The sequence below is a fragment of the Acanthopagrus latus genome, chromosome 4 (genome assembly GCF_904848185.1).
Source record: "Acanthopagrus latus isolate v.2019 chromosome 4, fAcaLat1.1, whole genome shotgun sequence".
Lineage (NCBI taxonomy): Eukaryota > Metazoa > Chordata > Actinopteri > Spariformes > Sparidae > Acanthopagrus > Acanthopagrus latus.
The window spans coordinates 6,511,507-6,531,218 of NC_051042.1; the positions used below are offsets into that span (position 1 = coordinate 6,511,507).

Genomic DNA, 19,712 nt, shown 5'->3' on the forward strand with positions numbered 1-19,712 from the left:
AACCAGAATTATTTAAAAAGTGTGATCGTTTATTTCATCATCTAGTGGCTGCATGTGACGGTGAGATTACGGCGCCATGCTCACTGAGAAGATGTTTGTTGTTGCAGATGTCAGACATCTGTCTTGAGAGTTTGAAATTGTGAAATATTTTTAGATTCAACTAAGGAATTCAAAACAAGATGACAATCTAATAAACAAACCAAGACATTACTTGAAAATATCTAGAACCCAGTGAAAACAGGTAACAGTACAAATATCTACCTGTGAATATAAAACATATATTTCTAATATTCAAAAAATGACAAACAATAACAAACATTTAACATATTTGAATCCTCTTGTTGATGTGAGTGTTGCTCTTTGCTGCACATTTGCACAAAACTTAGATAATCCTTGTACAGTGAGAATAACTCTGTAGTTCTGTCACATCTAGAACTAACAGTAACTCTGCTCAGAGCCTCCATCTGGGTACAAGAAAAGACTTCCTGTAACCGATTTAATGACTGTAACCGTTCAACAGCCGCCTTTTACATGAACACGTGTTGCTTAGTGTCTTTATAGTCTGTTACATGTTCAGCATATATTCAAAGCCAGTTCAAAGTTTCAACGTGATTTTATTTTGAGAAAAGCTACGACATGAACCGGGAGGAGTTCTGGATTTTGGGCGAGTTGGCGATTTCAAAACTGTTTATTGCCAAAGTTTTGTCACTGCAGCATGTAGCGACCAATGATATTAAATGATGCAGTCGTAAAGAAAACAGTGACTTCTTCCTGTGCGCTTCACCCGATGACTGAGCAGAGCTCACCATGAGCGTTGCTGCTCTGTTGGTTGGACTTGGTTTTAATCATAATGGTCACTTTCATCGGATGATTTTAAACTTCATGAACATGATCTGAATGTCAAGACGATATTTGATCCATCCGTGGGCTGAAAACAGCTAAGCAAGAAAGGAGCTCAAATATTCCACATGGAAAATAAAATTAAAAGTTAAAGATCCTAGCAAAGACATAACTTACACGCCTGAAGCCACAAACCGCACTGTAGCTTTTAATCAGCTTTTGCCTTTAATCAGCTGATGATCACGTTAATAAAACACAAGACAAAGATTTTAGCCAAAGAAAATATTTAAGATAATTAAATCTATAACTTATCTGCATGTAGTCTAAATAGGAACACTAATGTTCCTTCAATAGATACACAAAAGGGTTATTATATTCTGCCATAATCATACTTAAGAGTGAGCAGAGTGAGAGAGGAGCACTGCGAATAAGACCTGAGACGCTGCAATCCCACAAACTCAAGAAATACAAGTGGTTTGCTGAAGTTATAGAAGAGAAACAATAAAAATATCACTGATCGCGCTAGAATCAATCCGATGGATTAAAGCAAAAATAATAATAAAAATCTTTTGACTGAAATGTTTTTTCGAGCTGTAGCCAAGTAATATTCGCGATTTGTGAAACATGTTACAGGGCACGTTACTTGACACGTGCTAAAAAAAAAAAAAAAAAAAGATTTACAGCCTCACCCCACACCATGTTCTCTAATGCAGACATCGTTTAAATATTTGACCAGCGGTGTTTTACAGGAGCATGATCTGGACCGCTGTTCTATTCGCATTTAAAATGTTGTGGTTTTTTGCCCTTTCAGCGTAATTTTCAGGTCTATTAAATCAAACTGCCCTTCATAGTGTGTAGATTCTGTCAGACTATGGTAATTTCACACATGTTGCACACAACAGGAGACTCCCTGCCTCGGTCGAGTTCTCACGTGTTGACTAAACTCAAAAACTAATTGATAACGTAGCAGCACCACATGTCCTTGCTAAGCAGCTAAACTTTAGCGCCGCTCCGTGTTTAGATCCCGCCCTCTGTGGGTCACTACACTGTCATGTCAGGCACGCACATCTGTTAAGATACCATTGGCTGTAGAGTGTGACAATCTGTCAATAAAAATAAGCCAACACTTGGAAATCCGTAGCGACGGATAACTTAAATCCATGCGATCCGATACAAATGCTCACATTGGGATCGATACTTGGATCAATCCACCCAACCCTAAATGCGACACTTTTGCAGTGAAGCTCAAGAAATGCTCTGTGGACAAGAGAAAATGACTGAGGGACAATCACACACACCAAAAATGAAAATTTAGACTTTAGAAACTGCCTAACTTGTAAATACCCAATGGTAATTACACTGACACATGGTAGTAATCCTAATAATTTGTAAACAAATTTAGCAGCATTTCCTTTTAGCAAATTGGATTATGGAAAATGGTATCCAGATGATTCTGTGTGGATATTAAAACCATGATACAGAGAACAAGGCTTATTGACTGAGTCCAGACAGGATGGGTAATGCTTAAACACCTTTATTGTGCCCAATCTGAACATACTCCACAACTGTAAGTAGCAGCAAACTTGGCAGACCACAATGAGGTAGACTTTCAAAACTCTAAAAAGCAGCTGGGCTAAAGGGACAACAAGCTCAGCATGACGAACCTAATGGATAAAGAAGACACTTGTCTTTGGCACACAGCTTATTATGCATTTATGTCCAACTGGAACAGGAAGGCAGAATGGGATTAAGAAAGCAGTTGAATCATTTAGTGGGGGTCTACTCAAGCTCTGGATAGATTAAATTTATCAGGTAAGTGGAAGTTCTTACATTCAACAGGAAACAAGCAGCTGTTCTAATGTAGGCATGTCCCCCTGCTGATGTACAAAAGTGATTAAAAACCACTGCCACCTCTCCAAACGTGCAAATTAAAAAGTGCAAGAATCAAACTATGTACAATCTGTTCATTCACTCAATTTGGTCTCAACAGGGTCCATCAGTTGCTTGAGAAATTGATGGATTGCAAGTTGAAGCATATCCAGTAATATTGTTACACACATTTAATATAACTGGACTAACAAAGTTTAAAGTAGTACTTCCAACATCTGTGCCCATTCAGTTGAAATTTGGGAGGGCAAATTAAAAAAGAAAAATAGCCACAGAAAAATGTATGATGAAAAAGAAAATAAAAGGGGGTTCTCCCATAAACAGCCGCCTGGTAGAATTCTGTTCAAAATTTTCATGTCATGACTTAAAACCGTTTGTGTACAAATTAGTAAAAAACTGCGTAAAAATGTCTGAAATGCGACTGGTTAAATGAAGCCCAACATTCAACTCCCAAAAGTAAGAAACACCAGCTGGCTTGCACAGGAAAAACGGATGCCAGCTGGGGGTGGGGGAGGGAGGAGGGGAAAAAAATAAAAAGTTAAAGGCACTGTATGGCATTTGCCAATGAACGGCAATGAGACTCGCGTGATTGCTCTTCACTATGCAACACATGTAAACAAAAAGAAAAAAAGAAATGGCATTTTCATCCACTTCTTAACCTTAGGCTGACTCCCATCTCTCTGTCTGGCCAATAGTCCGGGAAAATGCATAAGTGTGAAGGGCCCCTTGTCTCTCCCAACAAGGTCACTGTGCATAGTGCCACTGTGAACAGCAAAAATGTAGCAAGTGCAAAAGTGAACATTTCTACAGTGATATCCCCAGTGCCTGGTGGAGTGCCATGGTGCCCTCCAACTGAGGGACTTCCGGCACTCGTGCTCTCCTCGGCGGGCAGCCTCGTCCCATAGAGGGACTCTTCCTCCGGCCCTTCATAGTGTGTAGATTCATCTGCTCTAGCTGGAGTCCCTGTTCTTCTGGTTGCGCATGAGGGGCCGGTGGTTGCTCAAGATGTCCATGGAGTGCTGCCAGTGCCAGCAGGAGCGGCAGTAGTACTTGAAGCAGGCCTACAGGTCAGACAGGGATTGAGCGACCTTGACGTACAACAGCATGCAGGATGTGGTGAAACACAATAGCCCCAAACTTAATTTCTATAATGTGCCATCTTGACCAGGTCTCCTTCAGCACTTTAATCTCAACTGACTCCCTGGTTCAACATAATGCAAGATGAGGCTTCAGTCACAACAAAAATTATTTTAACATTTTTATTTGAGAGATATCTCTGCTTCTCCCTCTGTACTGGTGATTGACACTCAGTGACATTATGATCCATTTTCTGATCAAAATTATTTTCCCTTCTGTATTTTTGACTTTAACATTCAAAAGAATTCTCATATGGGAAAAGTGTTGCCAGGATAATGTCGAGTTTGTCATCGGTCCCCGAGTGCAGGTTGTGTTCAACCCATCGTCCCTCAATGCACAGTCATGGTCCAGCTTGGTGGTCAAGGCGGGGGTCAATTGCTCGACTTTTTCCTCACAGATCATTTTCTTCTTGCTGTGACTTTTCTTAGCTGTGTGCTGCTGCCATTATTCATGTTTTGTAGTTTCCCCCTCAGTGTCTGTATAGCTACAATCAAAATCATCTAATGAACCACAATGTTAAATACTTTAAAAGTTTTACCTGAAGTACTTTGTAATTTTACTGTACTTTCATTTAAATTGTTTTGATTTGTCTGCTTATAAAAAGCAGATCTCTCAAACACACCAGACCGGTGTGTTTGCTAATATTAACAGATTGTTCATCCTTCGTCACAAATTTGCAGCTGTACAAAGACGTTTGTTTCGTCAAGGACGGTCAAACATTTTACACACTGGGGCCCATAAACACTTTCACTGTTAATCTTGTCCAGAGGACAATGTGACAGTGCTCCAATAAACAATGATGGAGCCCTGCAGGAGGCAGCACAAAGATGTAGTGAAGAGCGAGTTTCTACTGACCTGGTCTCTGCAGAAGAAAGGCCCAGGCTGACGAAGGCAAACTTGACACATGGAGTCTTCCAGGTAGGGGTCAATCTGGACCTGAAAGTGTGTGTGTGCAAAGCCACAGTGAGAAGAAACTTCCACCACTCATTGAGAACCTGCCGATTCAGCACCAGTGATTTTCAAACAGCGGGACAGCATTTTCTCTTTACAAGCAGTTTGCCTTTAATTATGAAAGAGTGAAAGTCAAAGATTTGAGCCTTAGTCATTTAATCAGTCACTCAAATGCCCTTTGTACTATAGCAGAAACACTAATTACTGATTACAGAGCATCATCTTACCTTCTTTGTAAACTTGGGGGTTTTGATCTCAACAAATGCTGCACACACAGCCTTCAGGTAACTGCGCTGATTGTTAAAAGTGACACGTCCAGAGCCTGTAAACAAGGTCAATCACTTAGTTTGGCAAAGCAAATCTACACATCAGCTTTATATAAATGGATATTTAAACAGTAGTGAGGCCAAAATGGTCAAGACTGTTTCCTCAACAGTCAGCACCTTCAGTTACTTACATTTTTTCCATGGTTTAAATCCTTGCGTCAAAGTTTAAACAAATTGAATCCCAGAGTACAGTAAATACTCTGAACACAGTCCTACATTGTTATGAATGTGATTCATTCTGTAGTCATTATTTTGAATTATACAGAAGCTCGAAGGGCATAGTCTGACAATCCATTTTCTAAGTCTGATCTACATTTTTCTGTCCTGGCAAAACTTCCTTTAACACAATCTGCTCAAGTTCCTCAATATCTTACAGAACACAAAAACCTGAAGACATGTGTGACCAAGACAAATCTAACAGAACTCTTCAGCGGTGGCCAACAGTATACTGAAGTTAAAACTAGTGGCAAACGCTTTACGATATCCACAAACTGCTTCAGCATGTGTCACTCACAGAATGAAAAGCTGACCGTCTCACCTATGGGGTACTTGTGCTTGTCCGTGTCGATGCCAGCGTACATGACGCCTCCAAACAGGTCGTTCATGATGCTGGCCAGCGCCTCAGCGTTCAGCATGCCATGCAGCGCACCAACAAACACTGTCTTACTGGGGTCCAAACGCTGGGCGGGGCAACGCACATAGTTACTGTCAGAGATCACCCAGGGGATCACCTGAACCTGCACAAAGAAAGTGACCAGTGTCACAGGAATCAGTTGGCAAGATACCAAATCTGACATCTAATGTTTCAAAGTGTTTATACGTTCGAGTTTAAAAATGCAACAAAACTCAGTAAGGACAATCTGCAAATTTTCACATTTGAAGAGAAAGTAGAATGATGTAGAATAGAAGTACAACCATCTCAAATTCATCCTTCACAGTAAAATAAATGTTTGCAGTGTAGGTTTCAGCTTCTACTCACATCCTTGCATCTCATTCTGCGGCTGGACATCTTGAAGTAGTACTCCCGGTTGTCCTCTGGGTGAAACGGGTCCTGGGAGCAGGCGTGGAGCAATGCCCGCACAGACTTGTCATTCTCAAACACCAGATAGACGTAGCCTAAAACACAGAATACTTTAGGATCCAGTTGAGCCCCCTACAGGGATTTTAGACTGAGAACGTTTTTTTTTTTTTACAATTATCAGGCAGCTACTGTAACAGCTACAAAATGTCAGTAACAAAGTTATATTATATAACGGCTGTAGCTCAGGGGTAGAGGCGGCATCTGTTATCCGTTGCTGGCTTGAGTCCCCTGGTCTGCATGTCAAAGTGTCCTTGGGCAAGACACTGAACCCAAAACTACTTGTGATGGGCTGGTTGGCACCTTGTATGGCAGCCGCCACCATCAGTGTATGAATGCATTTATGAATTGCTGTGAGTTGCTTTGGACAAAAGCATCTGTTAAATGTAGTGAAATATAAATATAGCAGTTCAGTGCTCGTCTGTAAAACAACCTAATTAGAAGTATAACCAGTTTTGTCTGCAATCAAGCCAATATACATCTTCACTGCCTGTTCTAATGATATTATAGATCACTGATTACCTGACACGGGATGCAACTGTCAGAAAGCTGAGACATTTCTATTTTCAGATGTGTGTGCTAGGAAAGATGAAGAGGTCACACATGGACTGACAATATTTGCTCAGTCTAACGTCCTTGAACACCACCAAACTGAATAAATGCCTCCGGACACCAAAAAACCAGTCATCTGCTGCCACAGACAGACACTCACTTTGTCTAATGCATTGAGAGTCATGACTTCTCACTGCATCCTTCACTGTGTCTTTACTACATCTGCACCCCAGTATCACCACCAAAAGTTGCTCTAGAGGTTGACAGTCAAACTCACCAGCATACCATGTGCTCACCACAGTGCCAACCTAAAACCCTGAAGAACAAAGAAATATAAATTGCCTACCAGCCTGTTTTTACCTTTGGCTACATTACCTTTGGGAGGACAACGAGGGTGCTTTCCATCCTTACCCGGCCACTCCACAGTCAGAGGGCCGTACCCACTGAAGGTGTTGATGAGGCCGGCTAAAATAAAAAGGAGGGCGCAAGACAGGCAAGCTGTTAAGTTAGCAGATACTTAGTAAAACAGAGGCAGTATGTTGGTGAATGTGGCTGAAGTTTTGGTGCGACACTTTCAGTTCTTTTCTCCTTTAACTCCTATACTTGAAATCAGCAAATGATTTGCCTCATTTATAGAAAAACCTACCCATTAAATATAACAAAATCATTTACTTATTCTGAGTTAAAGGTTTAGTTTTAGGGATGCACCATATGTATTGGGCAGATATTGGAATATTAATTATTGGCCAGTTATCTGGGAAATCCTGACATGAAGCTAGATTGCTTAAGGTTGACTTTAGTGCAGCATCGACCGGCAGGAGAAAAATCTTTGATCTTCAGTGTTGAGATGAGGAATATCAAGTCATCCATCTTTGCCCATCTTACATTCCGTGTGTATACAAAGGGTTTCTTTCTAAATCAAAAATGTGAAGTTATGTCAACTTATCTGTATAAGCCTTGAAAAGTATCCCCTCATGTTAAACTCAGTCCAGCTCACACAGAAACAAGTGAAAGACTGCAGAGTTTAAGTGCTGCGAGGTCTTTATCACATACAGGTGCTGTTTGGAAACTTCAGGTGCACTGCTTATTCAATCCAAGGCCTACAGTGTGTAGTTTGTGTAAAGTTAAAATGCCTTCATTTTACAAAATGACAAATGCATTAAGAACACACATCTTCATTAGGATCACCATCAGCAGTAGCTTGCAAGCTTTCACTCAAAAAAAAAAGGATTCTCTCATCTTGCCACATCTAAACTGGAATTTAGGATGTATGGAATTAAGCACAGCACATTAAAGCTAATCACTCGCAGCATTTACCTTCTGTGATGTCCCAGGGAACACCACCAAGAAAGACCTTGCAGGAGTAAAGAGGATCCTTGTTGATTCTGGGAGGCAGCTGCCCACTCCAGGTGAACGTGGCCTCATTCACAGCTGAGGGGTAGAGACATTCCGAGGTCATGTATATTCTAAAAAAAAGACTACCATGGTCACCATTAAAGATGACCTATATCAAAATGGCTACAACAGTCATAAGTTGAATTGGAAGCGTTTACCTGCAGCCTGTCGGTGCAGGCGGGCCTCCCTCTCAATACTGAATGCATCATCCGACTGGTCCAGCACATCTGCACCAGGCCACGGAGAGCCCGTACGCCAGCGGCGGGAGATTACTGAGGAGGCGGGGCTGGCACTGGATGGTGGGGTCAGAGGAGAGCTGGTGTCCTGGGGGTCCATACGGGATCCTAGACGCAGCAGATCCTTCTGCATGCTCGAAGCAAGATAAGGCAGGGGAGGGGAAATCCGCAGAGTCGACTGCAAAGAGACATGTCCAAACAACTGCACGTTACTGGAGACATGAGCTGATTGGGTTTAAAGATTTAAAAAAGTAAAAAAAAGGATAACGCCACTAAATTTGCTAACAGAGTATTTAAGTGAATGATGCATTTCAAAAGCAGATTCCAACCAACCAGAAATTAATCTTGTGACTTACCAAAGTGCTCGGCTGTCTTCACACAAGTATCAGGTATATTTACCAGGGAACAAGACTGTCAGGCTGCAAACACTGTCAGTGTCCAAGGTAACAGGTTAAACGGTCACTGGACACCTGGGACATTCTTCTCAAGAACGTGTCAAGCGTGGCTGCTGCGTTGCCTCATCTAGAGATCGAGTCTTGACTATTTCTATCACGACATGCACGCCGTTCTCAGCTGATCACACCAGCATTTCACTAGTTTTAATGTCTATGTAGAATCGGACATGAAGCAAACTAAAAAACAGGTGAGGGGCAATTTCCTGTGCACTCACTTTCTAACAATCACTCCCTCACTCTCCAGCTTTCTTTCAGTGGGGTAAAGGAAAAGTCACATTATAATTATCAAACTCCATGTAAACACATGGGGCATGCAGGCGCTGCTGTAGCAGCATGTAGCTCGAGCACATGCCTATGTGAACACAAACATGAGATTCAGCAGCTTGATAACGCAGCTGCCACGCAGCTCACAGGCATCCAGTGTGTCCAGCTAGTCTGAATCTGCTGTTACACCCACATGACTTATATATTAAAACATGGAGATGTACTGAAGCCGTCTGTCATGTTTACTCTGGCCTGCTGCCTCACTGCTCACCTGACAGCTAGGCAGTTGCTTCTGATGCTGCCGCCATCACTGCTGCCATCTGTGAAGAATTTTAAAAGGCTCCGAGTCTAGTTTCACCTTTCTTGAAGGAGCAATGAGGTCAGAGCCTGGACACCAAACACTACTGTACTTACTGAACCCTCAAAACTGAAATCCTTTGTCTTCATTGTGCAATTTAAGCTACTGTCAGACAGACTCAAGTCTTCCTGCAGATATTTTAACAATAAAAGTCTAGCATGACAGGGAGGGCTTACAGCTCCAAGGACTTTAAAACCTTTGCAAAGGAAGTCAGTGTAACACAACAGCAGTTATAGTTTGAACAATATTTCTCTAAGCGCAATTCAGAACAGTGCCGATTATAGCATGACTGTATTATAGGGACAGTAAAAGCCCATCATGGATTGTGATAGACACAATAAGTTGATTGTGGTGAATTACTGTGAATATCCTCACATGGATGACTTGAAAGTTGAGTTTCCTGCTTCATTTTGAGATACCCAAGCCTGTTCTCACGGCTGAAGGCATCGCTTGCATATTGTATCAAACATAAATTAAACAGGGTGAGTTTAAATACAAATTCCATACTACAAACCTTGAACTATGCAGGAGGATCCAATGATTGTACCGATTTAAGATTCTTAGATGTTTCCCATCTGATGCAATAAAGATAGTTTAACAAAAGTTAAACTGACTCCAGTACATTTATTGCATTTTCAGTTTTGAGGTTTTAATATTTTAATGATTATTGGGATTATGTCATGTTTGACAGGATAATCAGGATGTGTATTTTCATATCTCACACCCAATTTAGTGTTTGTATTACAACGATGGGATTAGTGCTGTGAAAGTACTTTACCACGAAAGCTGGGACAGAAAATGTTACATTAAATCACAGCAGAAACAGCCAATTAAAAAAAACAGGAGCAAATCCAAAAAGTGACACATCTCTCATATGCATTACATTTGGAATATGGGCCCATCTCTAATAAGCCTCATTTAAAAAGCCGGAGCAACCATTTTATCAATGATGTTTATCCACATGTCAGCACATTGTGACCTGGTTGTCAGACATATTCCATCCTGACTGGCCCCCAAAACAAAACAGTATCATGGCCTCACCAGCATGTCACAGAGATGGTCCGAGCCAGAACTGAAGCCGCTGGTCTCCGAATCTTCAGGACTGCTGGAGCGAGAGTCCAAGAAGGAGCTGGAGTCCAGACGGTTTGCCATGCGGGCCATGCTGGGGAACTTCTCCAAGAAGTCAGCAGTCATGCTCATGGACTCAGAAGGCAGGTAGCCTGGGGGTTTCCCCAGGATGCTACTGAAGGGGCTGTTCAGTATACCTAGCACTGGAGAGAAAGACAGTTATACCATTTACAGTCTCATGAGATGACTCAGCCATTTCAAAGTGACATAGCCATGGTGATATTTACCCTCAGCTGTTTGATGCTCACAAGCAAAACTGAGCAAACTGAAGGAAATGTGATGTGTGTGCTCAATCTAGAGTCTTATCGATTTGTCAGGAGGCAATGCTGAATTGCGTTCTAAAATGTGCATCTTCCTTTGGATTTAGGGAATCTGGACGAGCAAAGTGAATAAAATTGAGTGTGCTGAATCTGCAGACCTCAAAAAAGGACGGAACACAAAATTCTGTATCCAAAATTAGCACGTAGAAGAATATATGTGCAAGATGTCAGCCAACACAAAGTTAACCTGCCTGATGAATCGATGGCCAGCGCATTTTCAAATTTTACATTCCATGTCTGGCTGCTAACCCAAAACAATCATGTACCAGAAGCTGCACGCCTTTCCCTTAGCACAAACACTGCAGGCTAATTCCTATGACGCCTTCGCCAAACAAAGTCCAGTGACTGCTAAGCAGCAATTCCTTACGTATTAACCAGCATCCTCCTTTTGATAACAAAGTGAGTCTGCTGGCAACTGATAGATATGTAGTGAGTGGCCTGTAATAGTGAACATGAGGCACTGAGGGGATTATTCAGCTGTAGGCCGCATTCAAGCTCTGTCCCACTTTGTTGGGGACCGGTTTAGAAAGCTCTAAATGAAGTTGTGCCTGGTACATTTGGACATGCAACAGTAAAACTATAGCTTCACAAATGGGGTCACAACAAGTGGGGCATTGTCATGTCTTTTGTGGCAATTCTCCAAATTCTCCACTGTCAGCATTTACATCTATATTCAAAGTTCAACTGTTAGTCCTGTTCAAATGTAGTCTGTCTGAAACATGAATATGTTGGCATCAGTTGGATCAACAGGTTTAACACACCATTTAGAGAATGCCGGAACTTCTCACTTACAATTTAAAAAGAAACCTTACATCCTGTCAGTTTACGGGAAAGAAAAGTAGCTTGTCCAGACTGTTTGTGCCTACTGAATTACTAGAGACGCAGCAAAAGGAAAACTGCTACATCATCCTCCCTGGTGACGCTACAGCCTGTTCCCACACAGACTGAGCCACCACCACAGATTCTGATAGAAATGAGAGCTACACGATTCAGAGCATACAACCTCAGATGTTATGATGTTGAAAATAAAACAGTTATGGTGAGAGCAAATTAACACTTCAGAAAACAACTAGCACCACTCACTATGAGTAATAAAATATAAAGAGCTGACCTAATAAAAATTGTACTTACTGGAGGGTGAGCTGGTCTGAACCTGGGAGGGGGGTGTGTGCGAGTCCGTCTCCTGGCTGCTCCAGGGTCTGTCCCACCCGGACAGCCGGAGAGACTGGAGGCCCAGGCCCAGGTCTGTGACACCCGGTGGGCCCCTGGATGACGGTATCTCCTGGGAGCCCGGCATGCTGCCACAGTTGGGGAAGAGCATCCTCCTGCTGCCCACCGCAGCCAGCTCCGACTCTTTTCGGTCCAAGATCCAGTTCAGAGATGTAGAAAAAGAGGAGAGGAAGTGTTAGTCAGCTAAAAGAACTGTTTCATTCTGTGTTACACAGAAACGTCTCGGAGCGAGTCGACACACAAAACTGTTGAAAACTTCCCTCATCACATTTCCCCCTACCCTGGCTGACGGGGGAGCTAACCTGCTGCCTCTGTGCTCGGTGAAACTGCCATGCATCTCTGTCCGCATCACTGACCCACCTAGCAGCATGTGACATGGCTGCTGATGCACTCGCACACCCCTGCTAATGACATCAGCTCTCCCCCACCTCCCTGCTTCCTTGCCTAACAACTGTGTAATGAAAAATTCCTGTCGGAGCTATTGGCTTGTTGATAGAAGTACTCCCCTCTCTGGTAGCACAGCACGCCTCCGACTTGAAGAGAAGACTGCCGCCACTGCTGACACTGTTGCTGCTGCTTACTGTGTAGCTGCATTTCCTGAGCGAGCTGACAGCGGCAGCAGGGAGGAGGAGGCGAGGGGCAGAGCTACAGCAGCATGGTGGGAGGCAGCATGGGAGATGGGAGTGAATGACTCAGCAGACTTCATTTGAAAATGAGCGTCAGGCTTGAGGCTCAAACAAAACTGGATTTAAATAACTATCATACACATCACTTGTGTTTATTTTGCACACAGTGAAGAAACAGGCATGTGGAGGCCTGCTGTAGCAAAGGCAGCTGACTGATCAGATGTTGAGGACAGGACAACTTGCACCGCCAGCTCCTCCCTTCCCTCTCCAGGCCTGGAAACCGTCCAGCTGCCAACTACAGCCCTGATTCAGCAACACCAAGCTGGGCTGGTGGGGCAGAGAGGCCACAGCATAAGTTCAGCTCAGTTAACGTTAAGAAACGATTCACCTCAATGTCACTGTCAGAACATAAGTGTCGTACTGCTGCTCAGATCCAGCTGATATGATTTCATGCCGTATAATCCCCTAGATTAAGATTGCAAGTCACAACCATGGACATGCCTTTAGCTAATTAATTCAAGAGGAGGACACAGGCACTGTGCTGAGTTTAAATCTTGGCAAATCTTACTCCTGAGGTTTAAAAAAAAAAAAAAACCCCTTAGAAGTGCTGCAATGCAGCGATGCAGCATGAATCAGCTGCTGGCACACAGATGATAATGACAAGGTGAAGGAGGTTTAATAGCTGCGAGCGCCAATTCAGAAAGCTAAAGGGAGCTCCTCCTTTGACAGGGATGACACTAAACACCTTTGGGGAAAAAATAAACACATTCTAACCAACATTTTCTCAAGTATTGAAGCTTTCACTCAAGTTTTTAAATGGTTTCTGGTATAAACGTAAAGCTACAACAAAACCGTCGACCAGCAGCAGAAGTATCCAACATCACACTAAGGTTGCGTCTTCTGTACTGAACTAACAGCCTGCACAGAACATGGAGGGTATGTTCAGGCTGATTCATCCATTTTTAGACTCTATATTCATGCTGTTCAGTTGTCTAAAGTGCAGCTCACCATCACATTCCATCTCCCACAGAACAAAATTTTCTAATGACATTTTACTTTTGGGAGGTAAACACTCTATAATGAGGGTCAATTATTAATATTCTTTATCCAAAAAAAAAAAAAAAAAAGCAGGCAGCGTAACACTTTGCTCGGGACCTGGACCTATCCGATCTGGGATCAGCAATACTAGTAGTATTTAATCTTAAATGGGCTGCGCAAATGATACGTCAAAGAGCAATAACTGCAAGAAAGAGCATTTGTTAGTGTGACAAATGAGCATAATTAAAACAATAACCATCATCATGTTCATTCTGAAATGCTCATTCCCACTAAACAGTTATGTCACAATCTGTTATTTCAAATCAATTAGTGTTTGATTTTGGCCATATGGAGGGGAAATATTTGAGCTTCTTTATCATTGATAAAAAGGAAACTAATAACCAAGTAAACAATTCAAGGAGAGAAAAAAAAAAAAAAAAAAACCCTAATTAAAAGTTGCTTTTAAATCAACATTAAAATGAAACAACTTTGAGACCGCTGTTTCAAAGTTTAACATTTTTATAAAAAGGTGTTCAGCGGTGAAGGACAGATCTGACCGGCTCATCTCAGGTTTCTGCTTTTCTTGCAACAGAAGAGAAATATGAAGAGGTCATGGAGGAGCTTTGACAGGCTGACATCTTATAGTTCTGCTCATCACAAAACAGTTAGGTTGATCAGTTGGACCAACAATTAGACCTCTTTACCGCATGTTCAAACCAACCATGTGGACCTGAGACCATTTAGCTCTTAATGTGAAATGTTATACAGTATATGAAAACCTAAACAGACTAATCTACAAGTCTTATGACTTGTGCACAGAGGTCAGATGGAGTTAGAGTCCTCATGTGATCAGGTTTCAGCTCATGGTCTGAGGACTGGAGCTTCTCTGTGTCAGTGATGTTAACATGAGCTGAAGTCTGAAGAGGTCAAATGTTTGAGAAACTTGGAGGCTTTTTCACAGTTTTACCATTTTCTACGGACCCTTGATTAAAACGTGAGAAAACCCAAATGACTGTAAAAAGTATAGCCTGTATTATTGATTGGTGCTCAGGTCAGCTGGAGGCTGTGACCAACTCTGGTTTCTAAACCTGGACTAATGCTAAGCGGGTCTAGCAGCAGCCTGGACCCGTCTCTCTGCTCGTCAGTGACACATGGGCGACACCTCACCGCACAGCAGGTCTTTCCCCTTGGCGCTGTTGGGTGTGTTGCACACACCGGTGAAGTCCAGAGCGTTGCCCAGGATGGTGTTCATCCTGCGGAAGATGTCCGCGTTACTGCAGGTGGACAAGGCCGCAGACTCGGTGTCCGGGCTGCCTGGCTTGCGGGGGTCGTTTCTCTGTAGGAGGAACCACAAGAGACGAGTTAACCTGCAGGCCTGCTAGCTGCGAGGCTAATGGCTCGGACACCTGGACAACAGTTCTGCTAACAGTTTTGCTTAAGTTGTTTCAGGGACGGACTGAAAGTGTTCACACGTCAGTTTAATAACACACACGAGGGTAGAGGTCGAGATGAGACACGCACGAGGCTCTGTGAGCTGGTCTACAGGTGAACTTGTGTTTCACTCACCAAGGAAAAAGCCATGATGTGAACTGAAGGCCTGACAGACGTCACAGTATCAACGCTGCCTCCGCTAGAAGCTCATCTTTATGACGTCTGTGTGAGGCTAATTAGTCTCAATGTGATGCACGTGCGCTCCACAAACCACCTTGGCTCACATGCTCCACATCAGAGAGCACACCGCACCAATACCAAGCACATGTTAAAGTGGATTATTATATTAAAACAATGGAATATACAGACTCAGAAACTGAACAGCTACAGTCATTTAGACTTGTACGTGTTTTACTTATTCAGTCATCATGCTTATCATGCACAATGCATTCTGAGACATGAAGCAAAGCATTTAACTAATAGCAGAATTAATTAGGCCTGCTGTTGCAGACTGTTAGACCACAGTACTCATTAGTGAGGTAATTTAGTGTTTCAACATCTTCATGCTTATGTTGTGTCTAGTGAATATTTATGCTCCCCAGAAAACAATGTGACACATTTCATGTGACTTTTGCAAATATAATTATATATATTTATAATTATTTTAAACCCATTTGCAACTTTTCTCACCCATAAGAGAAGGCTTCTCCCTTCAGTCATTCTTAACTTGATAATCAGACTAAACTTTGGTTTAATTTCAGTCATTTGAACAAACATAAGCTCCGGCCTTTATTGAAGAGGTCTTGAACCAGGTTAGCATCTCACTGATTCAACATAGGTCATATGGAGGCTCATCTCTGGCCGACAGCTAGTTTTTAAACAATTATTTAGATCCAAAATCTGACTGAGTTAATATTTATTTACACCCTGACCACTCTGACTATCGGTGGTCCAGTGGTTTGTCTTCTTCAGGGCCGATACAGAAACCAGTCATTAAATATTAAGCAAAATTAAATCAGATATTTTGGATTTATTTGCAGTAATAATGAAACTTTTTGTCCATATTTTGAACAACCAGTGATGAGATGAAGCTAAACACAGTTCACTCAAGTACTGTCATTAAGTACAATTACTTTTCTTGAGTGTTTCCATTTACAATACTTTATTTGATACATTTAGTTACAAGTTACTTTGCAGATTAAGATGATTAGTGTTTATAGATGATGTATATTTTGACACGTTACCAGTCAGATATTGTTGTGTGAGAGGATGTTACATCGGAGCCACATTTACACATCTTTAATCCCAGGTTAATACCAGGTAATCATCCAGGTCTAATAATGGTTGTACTCCTACTCCTGACTGTAGAGACAGAGAAGCCTTGATTAATATAACTGCAATTATGTTAAATAAAACAGGAAGAGAGGAAGAGAACAGAAAGAAAAAGAGTGAATGCTGATGATAATTCTCTTAAAAGAATATTTCTTGTACTTTTGTGCTGCTAATTATATTATATGATATTATATAATATTATATTATATTATATTATATTATATTATATTATATTATATTATATTATATTATATTATATTATATTATATATTGCATGACTTTCACATCTCTGTCACATTTAAAACTAGTGCTCATCAGATCAGATCTGAGACACGACAGTGACAGGAAAACTGCTTTGGGGAATCCTCCTCAAATGCTCCACATGATCCTTTATGTGTTGCTGTGTGGTTTGTAAAGACGTTAACATTAACTGAAGGAACACAGGACACAGTAGATACTCTCCCCTCACACAGTTATAGCAGGGCAGATTCAGTGTGAGGAGGCTCAAATCATCCAGTTAACTGGCTGTTGTGACCTTTATACTTCATGTAGCGCTGGCACTTACTGAGAGCAACTTTGTGAGAATGTGATCAGAGGTAAGAGCTGTCACCTAACTGAGTTTAAGACAGGATATGATGGAACGTTATTGTCTGCGCAGATACTTGAATGAGGACAGAGAACAACAGATTCTGACTCTTGATGTGTTCTGATGAAGCTCTGCTGGTTCCACTTCAAACTGGTCATTGGCAGCGTTGGTTGAAAAACTGGGAGAACAGTACAAACATGTCACTGTGGTGTCTACACATATGTGAGCTGCAATAAAGGTGTCATAAAAGATCAGAATGGGAAACCGATCCCAGAGGACGATGTTACAGGTGCTTCTGCTGCTGCACACATCACGTGGTAGTGTGTTGCTGCGTGATGACTTGTGACACATGTTTCATTTTCATTCAGTTGTTAGTGAGGACGGGACGCATTAATCACACCTCCGTAAATGTGTCAGCATTAACCGGCTGCATCATTCTCACCTGGATTCCTCTGGTGTGATTTCTATCATAAGAAAATCAAGTGTTATCACTTGATTTTTTTTTACACCAGTCGGATAACAAGACTGTGTAAAGACTAAACACTAATCCTCCAGACAAAAGACAAACAGCAGAGCAACAACACACAGCCCTGATAGAATGTAACTAAGTACATTTACTCAAATACTGTACTCAAGTACAATGTAGAAGGACTTGCATTTCACTTGAGTATTTCTGTCTTCTGCTGCGTTATGCTTCCACTCCACTACATTTTGGAGGCAGATATTTACTCCACTACATTGATTTGTCACCTGTAGTTACTAGTCATTTTGCAGATTACATGCTGCATCAGAATCAAAGCAACACATCTGAAAGGAGTAGGATGTAGTTTTGGGGAAAACATTTTGATCAGAAGAGAAGGATCTTCTTTGACTTTTGTTTTCATGACTGAACAAACTAAATAAACAAACTGTTTGCTTTGTTTATATGTGGCGGACCCCACCATCTGCCCAGCCTCAGATAGTGCTCTGGGACCTGGTTTTCCTCTGAGGACGGCTTGTTTATTGTTTATTCACTCATGGAAACAGTAAATATTTAGTTATAAAAAAATGATGTTATTACCTCTAACATTGTAAATATTGAAATTCTGAACTTGAAAACTACATATAGCACGTTGGAGGTACGGTGGGTCGCCAAGTAATCAAAAGGTTTCTGTTTCGAGTCCCGGCTCCTCCTAGCTGCATGTCAAAGTGTCCCTGAGCAAGATACTGAACCCTAAATTGCTCCTGATGAGCAGCTGGCACCTTGCATGGCAGCCTCTGCCATCAGTGTGTGACTGTGGCAAGTGTTGTGAGGTGGGTTTGGACGGTCAGCAGACTGGAAAAGTGCTATAGAAATACAAGTCCATTTACCATATGCCGTTTAAAATTAATGAATTTATTCTCACAAACTGATAAAAAGAAAAACTTATTCTGATAATCAGCAAAGTTGAAAATTGGTCAACCCCCCAGTACACAGTATGGGTGAATAAATGTATGATAAATGTATAATTCACTTTGTGCTTGTGCTACTTAAGTTCATTTATATTTTCAAAACTTAAGAACTAAACATTTAATATCACAATCTGTACTCAGGTACTGTTTGCATGAGTCACTTTAACTTTAATTTGAATATATCAGGATGTTCACTTCTTTTTACAACACTGCTTATCAACATGCAAGCAGCACAAAGAAAATAAAACATGATCAGGTTGTCTTCATAAAATGACTCAAATGACACAATAACACAATCCAGACTGGTAGACATTCCAAACCTACCTGAGACATGTATTATGTTACAATGTTTACATCACCTGAAGGTCAGTGCTGATGTTTCAGAGAGCACACATGACAACAGGAACCTTTGTCTGTACAGCAAAGGCCTGTAACTTCCAGGACGGGTCAGCTGACTCTGTACAGCTGGTTCTGTGGCTGTGGGGCCAGTAGAGGGCGATAAAGTCCTGCTTTAAAATCTCCAGGCATCCCTCACATCTGTTCCTGCAACAAGAGGCCATTTGTCTTTTCTTATATGCTGCGTCTTCATGGTTTAAACGATCTTGAGGCCCAGAGACACAGTGTTCTTTAGAAATGTGATAAACACATGAAGAATAAAGAACAGCATTTAAATGTACATTCATCTTTAGGTCTGATGGAATACTCGATTCTGATTGGCTGCAGGGTGTCCTTTAACCCCTGATATATGGACACCAACTAAGTAGTTCCAGTCATATTGTCTGTTCACTGCTCTAAATTAATGCGCTAGCTGGCTTATCCACATGAAAAAAAAATCTTCAATATTTTATTTGAGTGCAGTCCATCAGTCCCTCAGTGCCCTAGACTCTGAACACCACAGGGTGGCGACTGTAACGCACAAGCTGCTTAAAGTACACTTTCCCTCTAAAGCGAATAATCTCACATCCCGTTCGCTGTTCAAGTCCCTACTCCAGGCTCCGGCCACAGTAACGGGACAATGACATGACTGGTTAACTAGCTAGTCTTGTTGTTAAACATACTGTCAAATTATATTTACTGACTGTCAACCGTACACACTGTTATTGACTTTGAA

At 41.7% G+C, this 19,712-nt stretch overlaps 1 protein-coding gene and 1 long non-coding RNA gene across 4 annotated transcripts; both read right to left on the reverse strand.

Moving 5' to 3' along the window:
* Positions 1-2,358: 2,358 nt before the first annotated feature.
* On the reverse strand, positions 2,359-15,549 carry cpeb1b (cytoplasmic polyadenylation element binding protein 1b). 3 transcript variants are annotated; one of them, XM_037096342.1, is made up of 12 exons: positions 15,388-15,549; positions 14,989-15,157; positions 12,059-12,280; positions 10,521-10,750; positions 8,325-8,580; positions 8,089-8,202; positions 7,147-7,236; positions 6,121-6,257; positions 5,680-5,878; positions 5,043-5,137; positions 4,720-4,800; positions 2,359-3,788 (listed from the first exon to the last, which is right to left on the reverse strand). In XM_037096342.1, exons 1-12 carry the CDS (start codon positions 15,400-15,402, stop codon positions 3,678-3,680), a joined length of 1,719 nt encoding a protein of 572 aa, XP_036952237.1. In that variant the 5' UTR covers positions 15,403-15,549; the 3' UTR covers positions 2,359-3,677. The 3 variants fall into 3 exon arrangements, with proteins under 3 accessions (XP_036952237.1, XP_036952236.1, XP_036952238.1); XM_037096341.1 differs by having other exon boundaries at positions 7,132-7,236; XM_037096343.1 differs by lacking the exon at positions 2,359-3,788 and adding an exon at positions 3,973-4,348 and having other exon boundaries at positions 7,132-7,236.
* An 814-nt stretch (positions 15,550-16,363) lies between these two features.
* On the reverse strand, positions 16,364-19,233 carry LOC119018136. Its single transcript, XR_005074657.1, has 3 exons — positions 18,926-19,233; positions 17,200-17,348; positions 16,364-16,614 (listed from the first exon to the last, which is right to left on the reverse strand). It is a non-coding gene; the product is annotated as an uncharacterized LOC119018136 (long non-coding RNA).
* Positions 19,234-19,712: the final 479 nt, after the last annotated feature.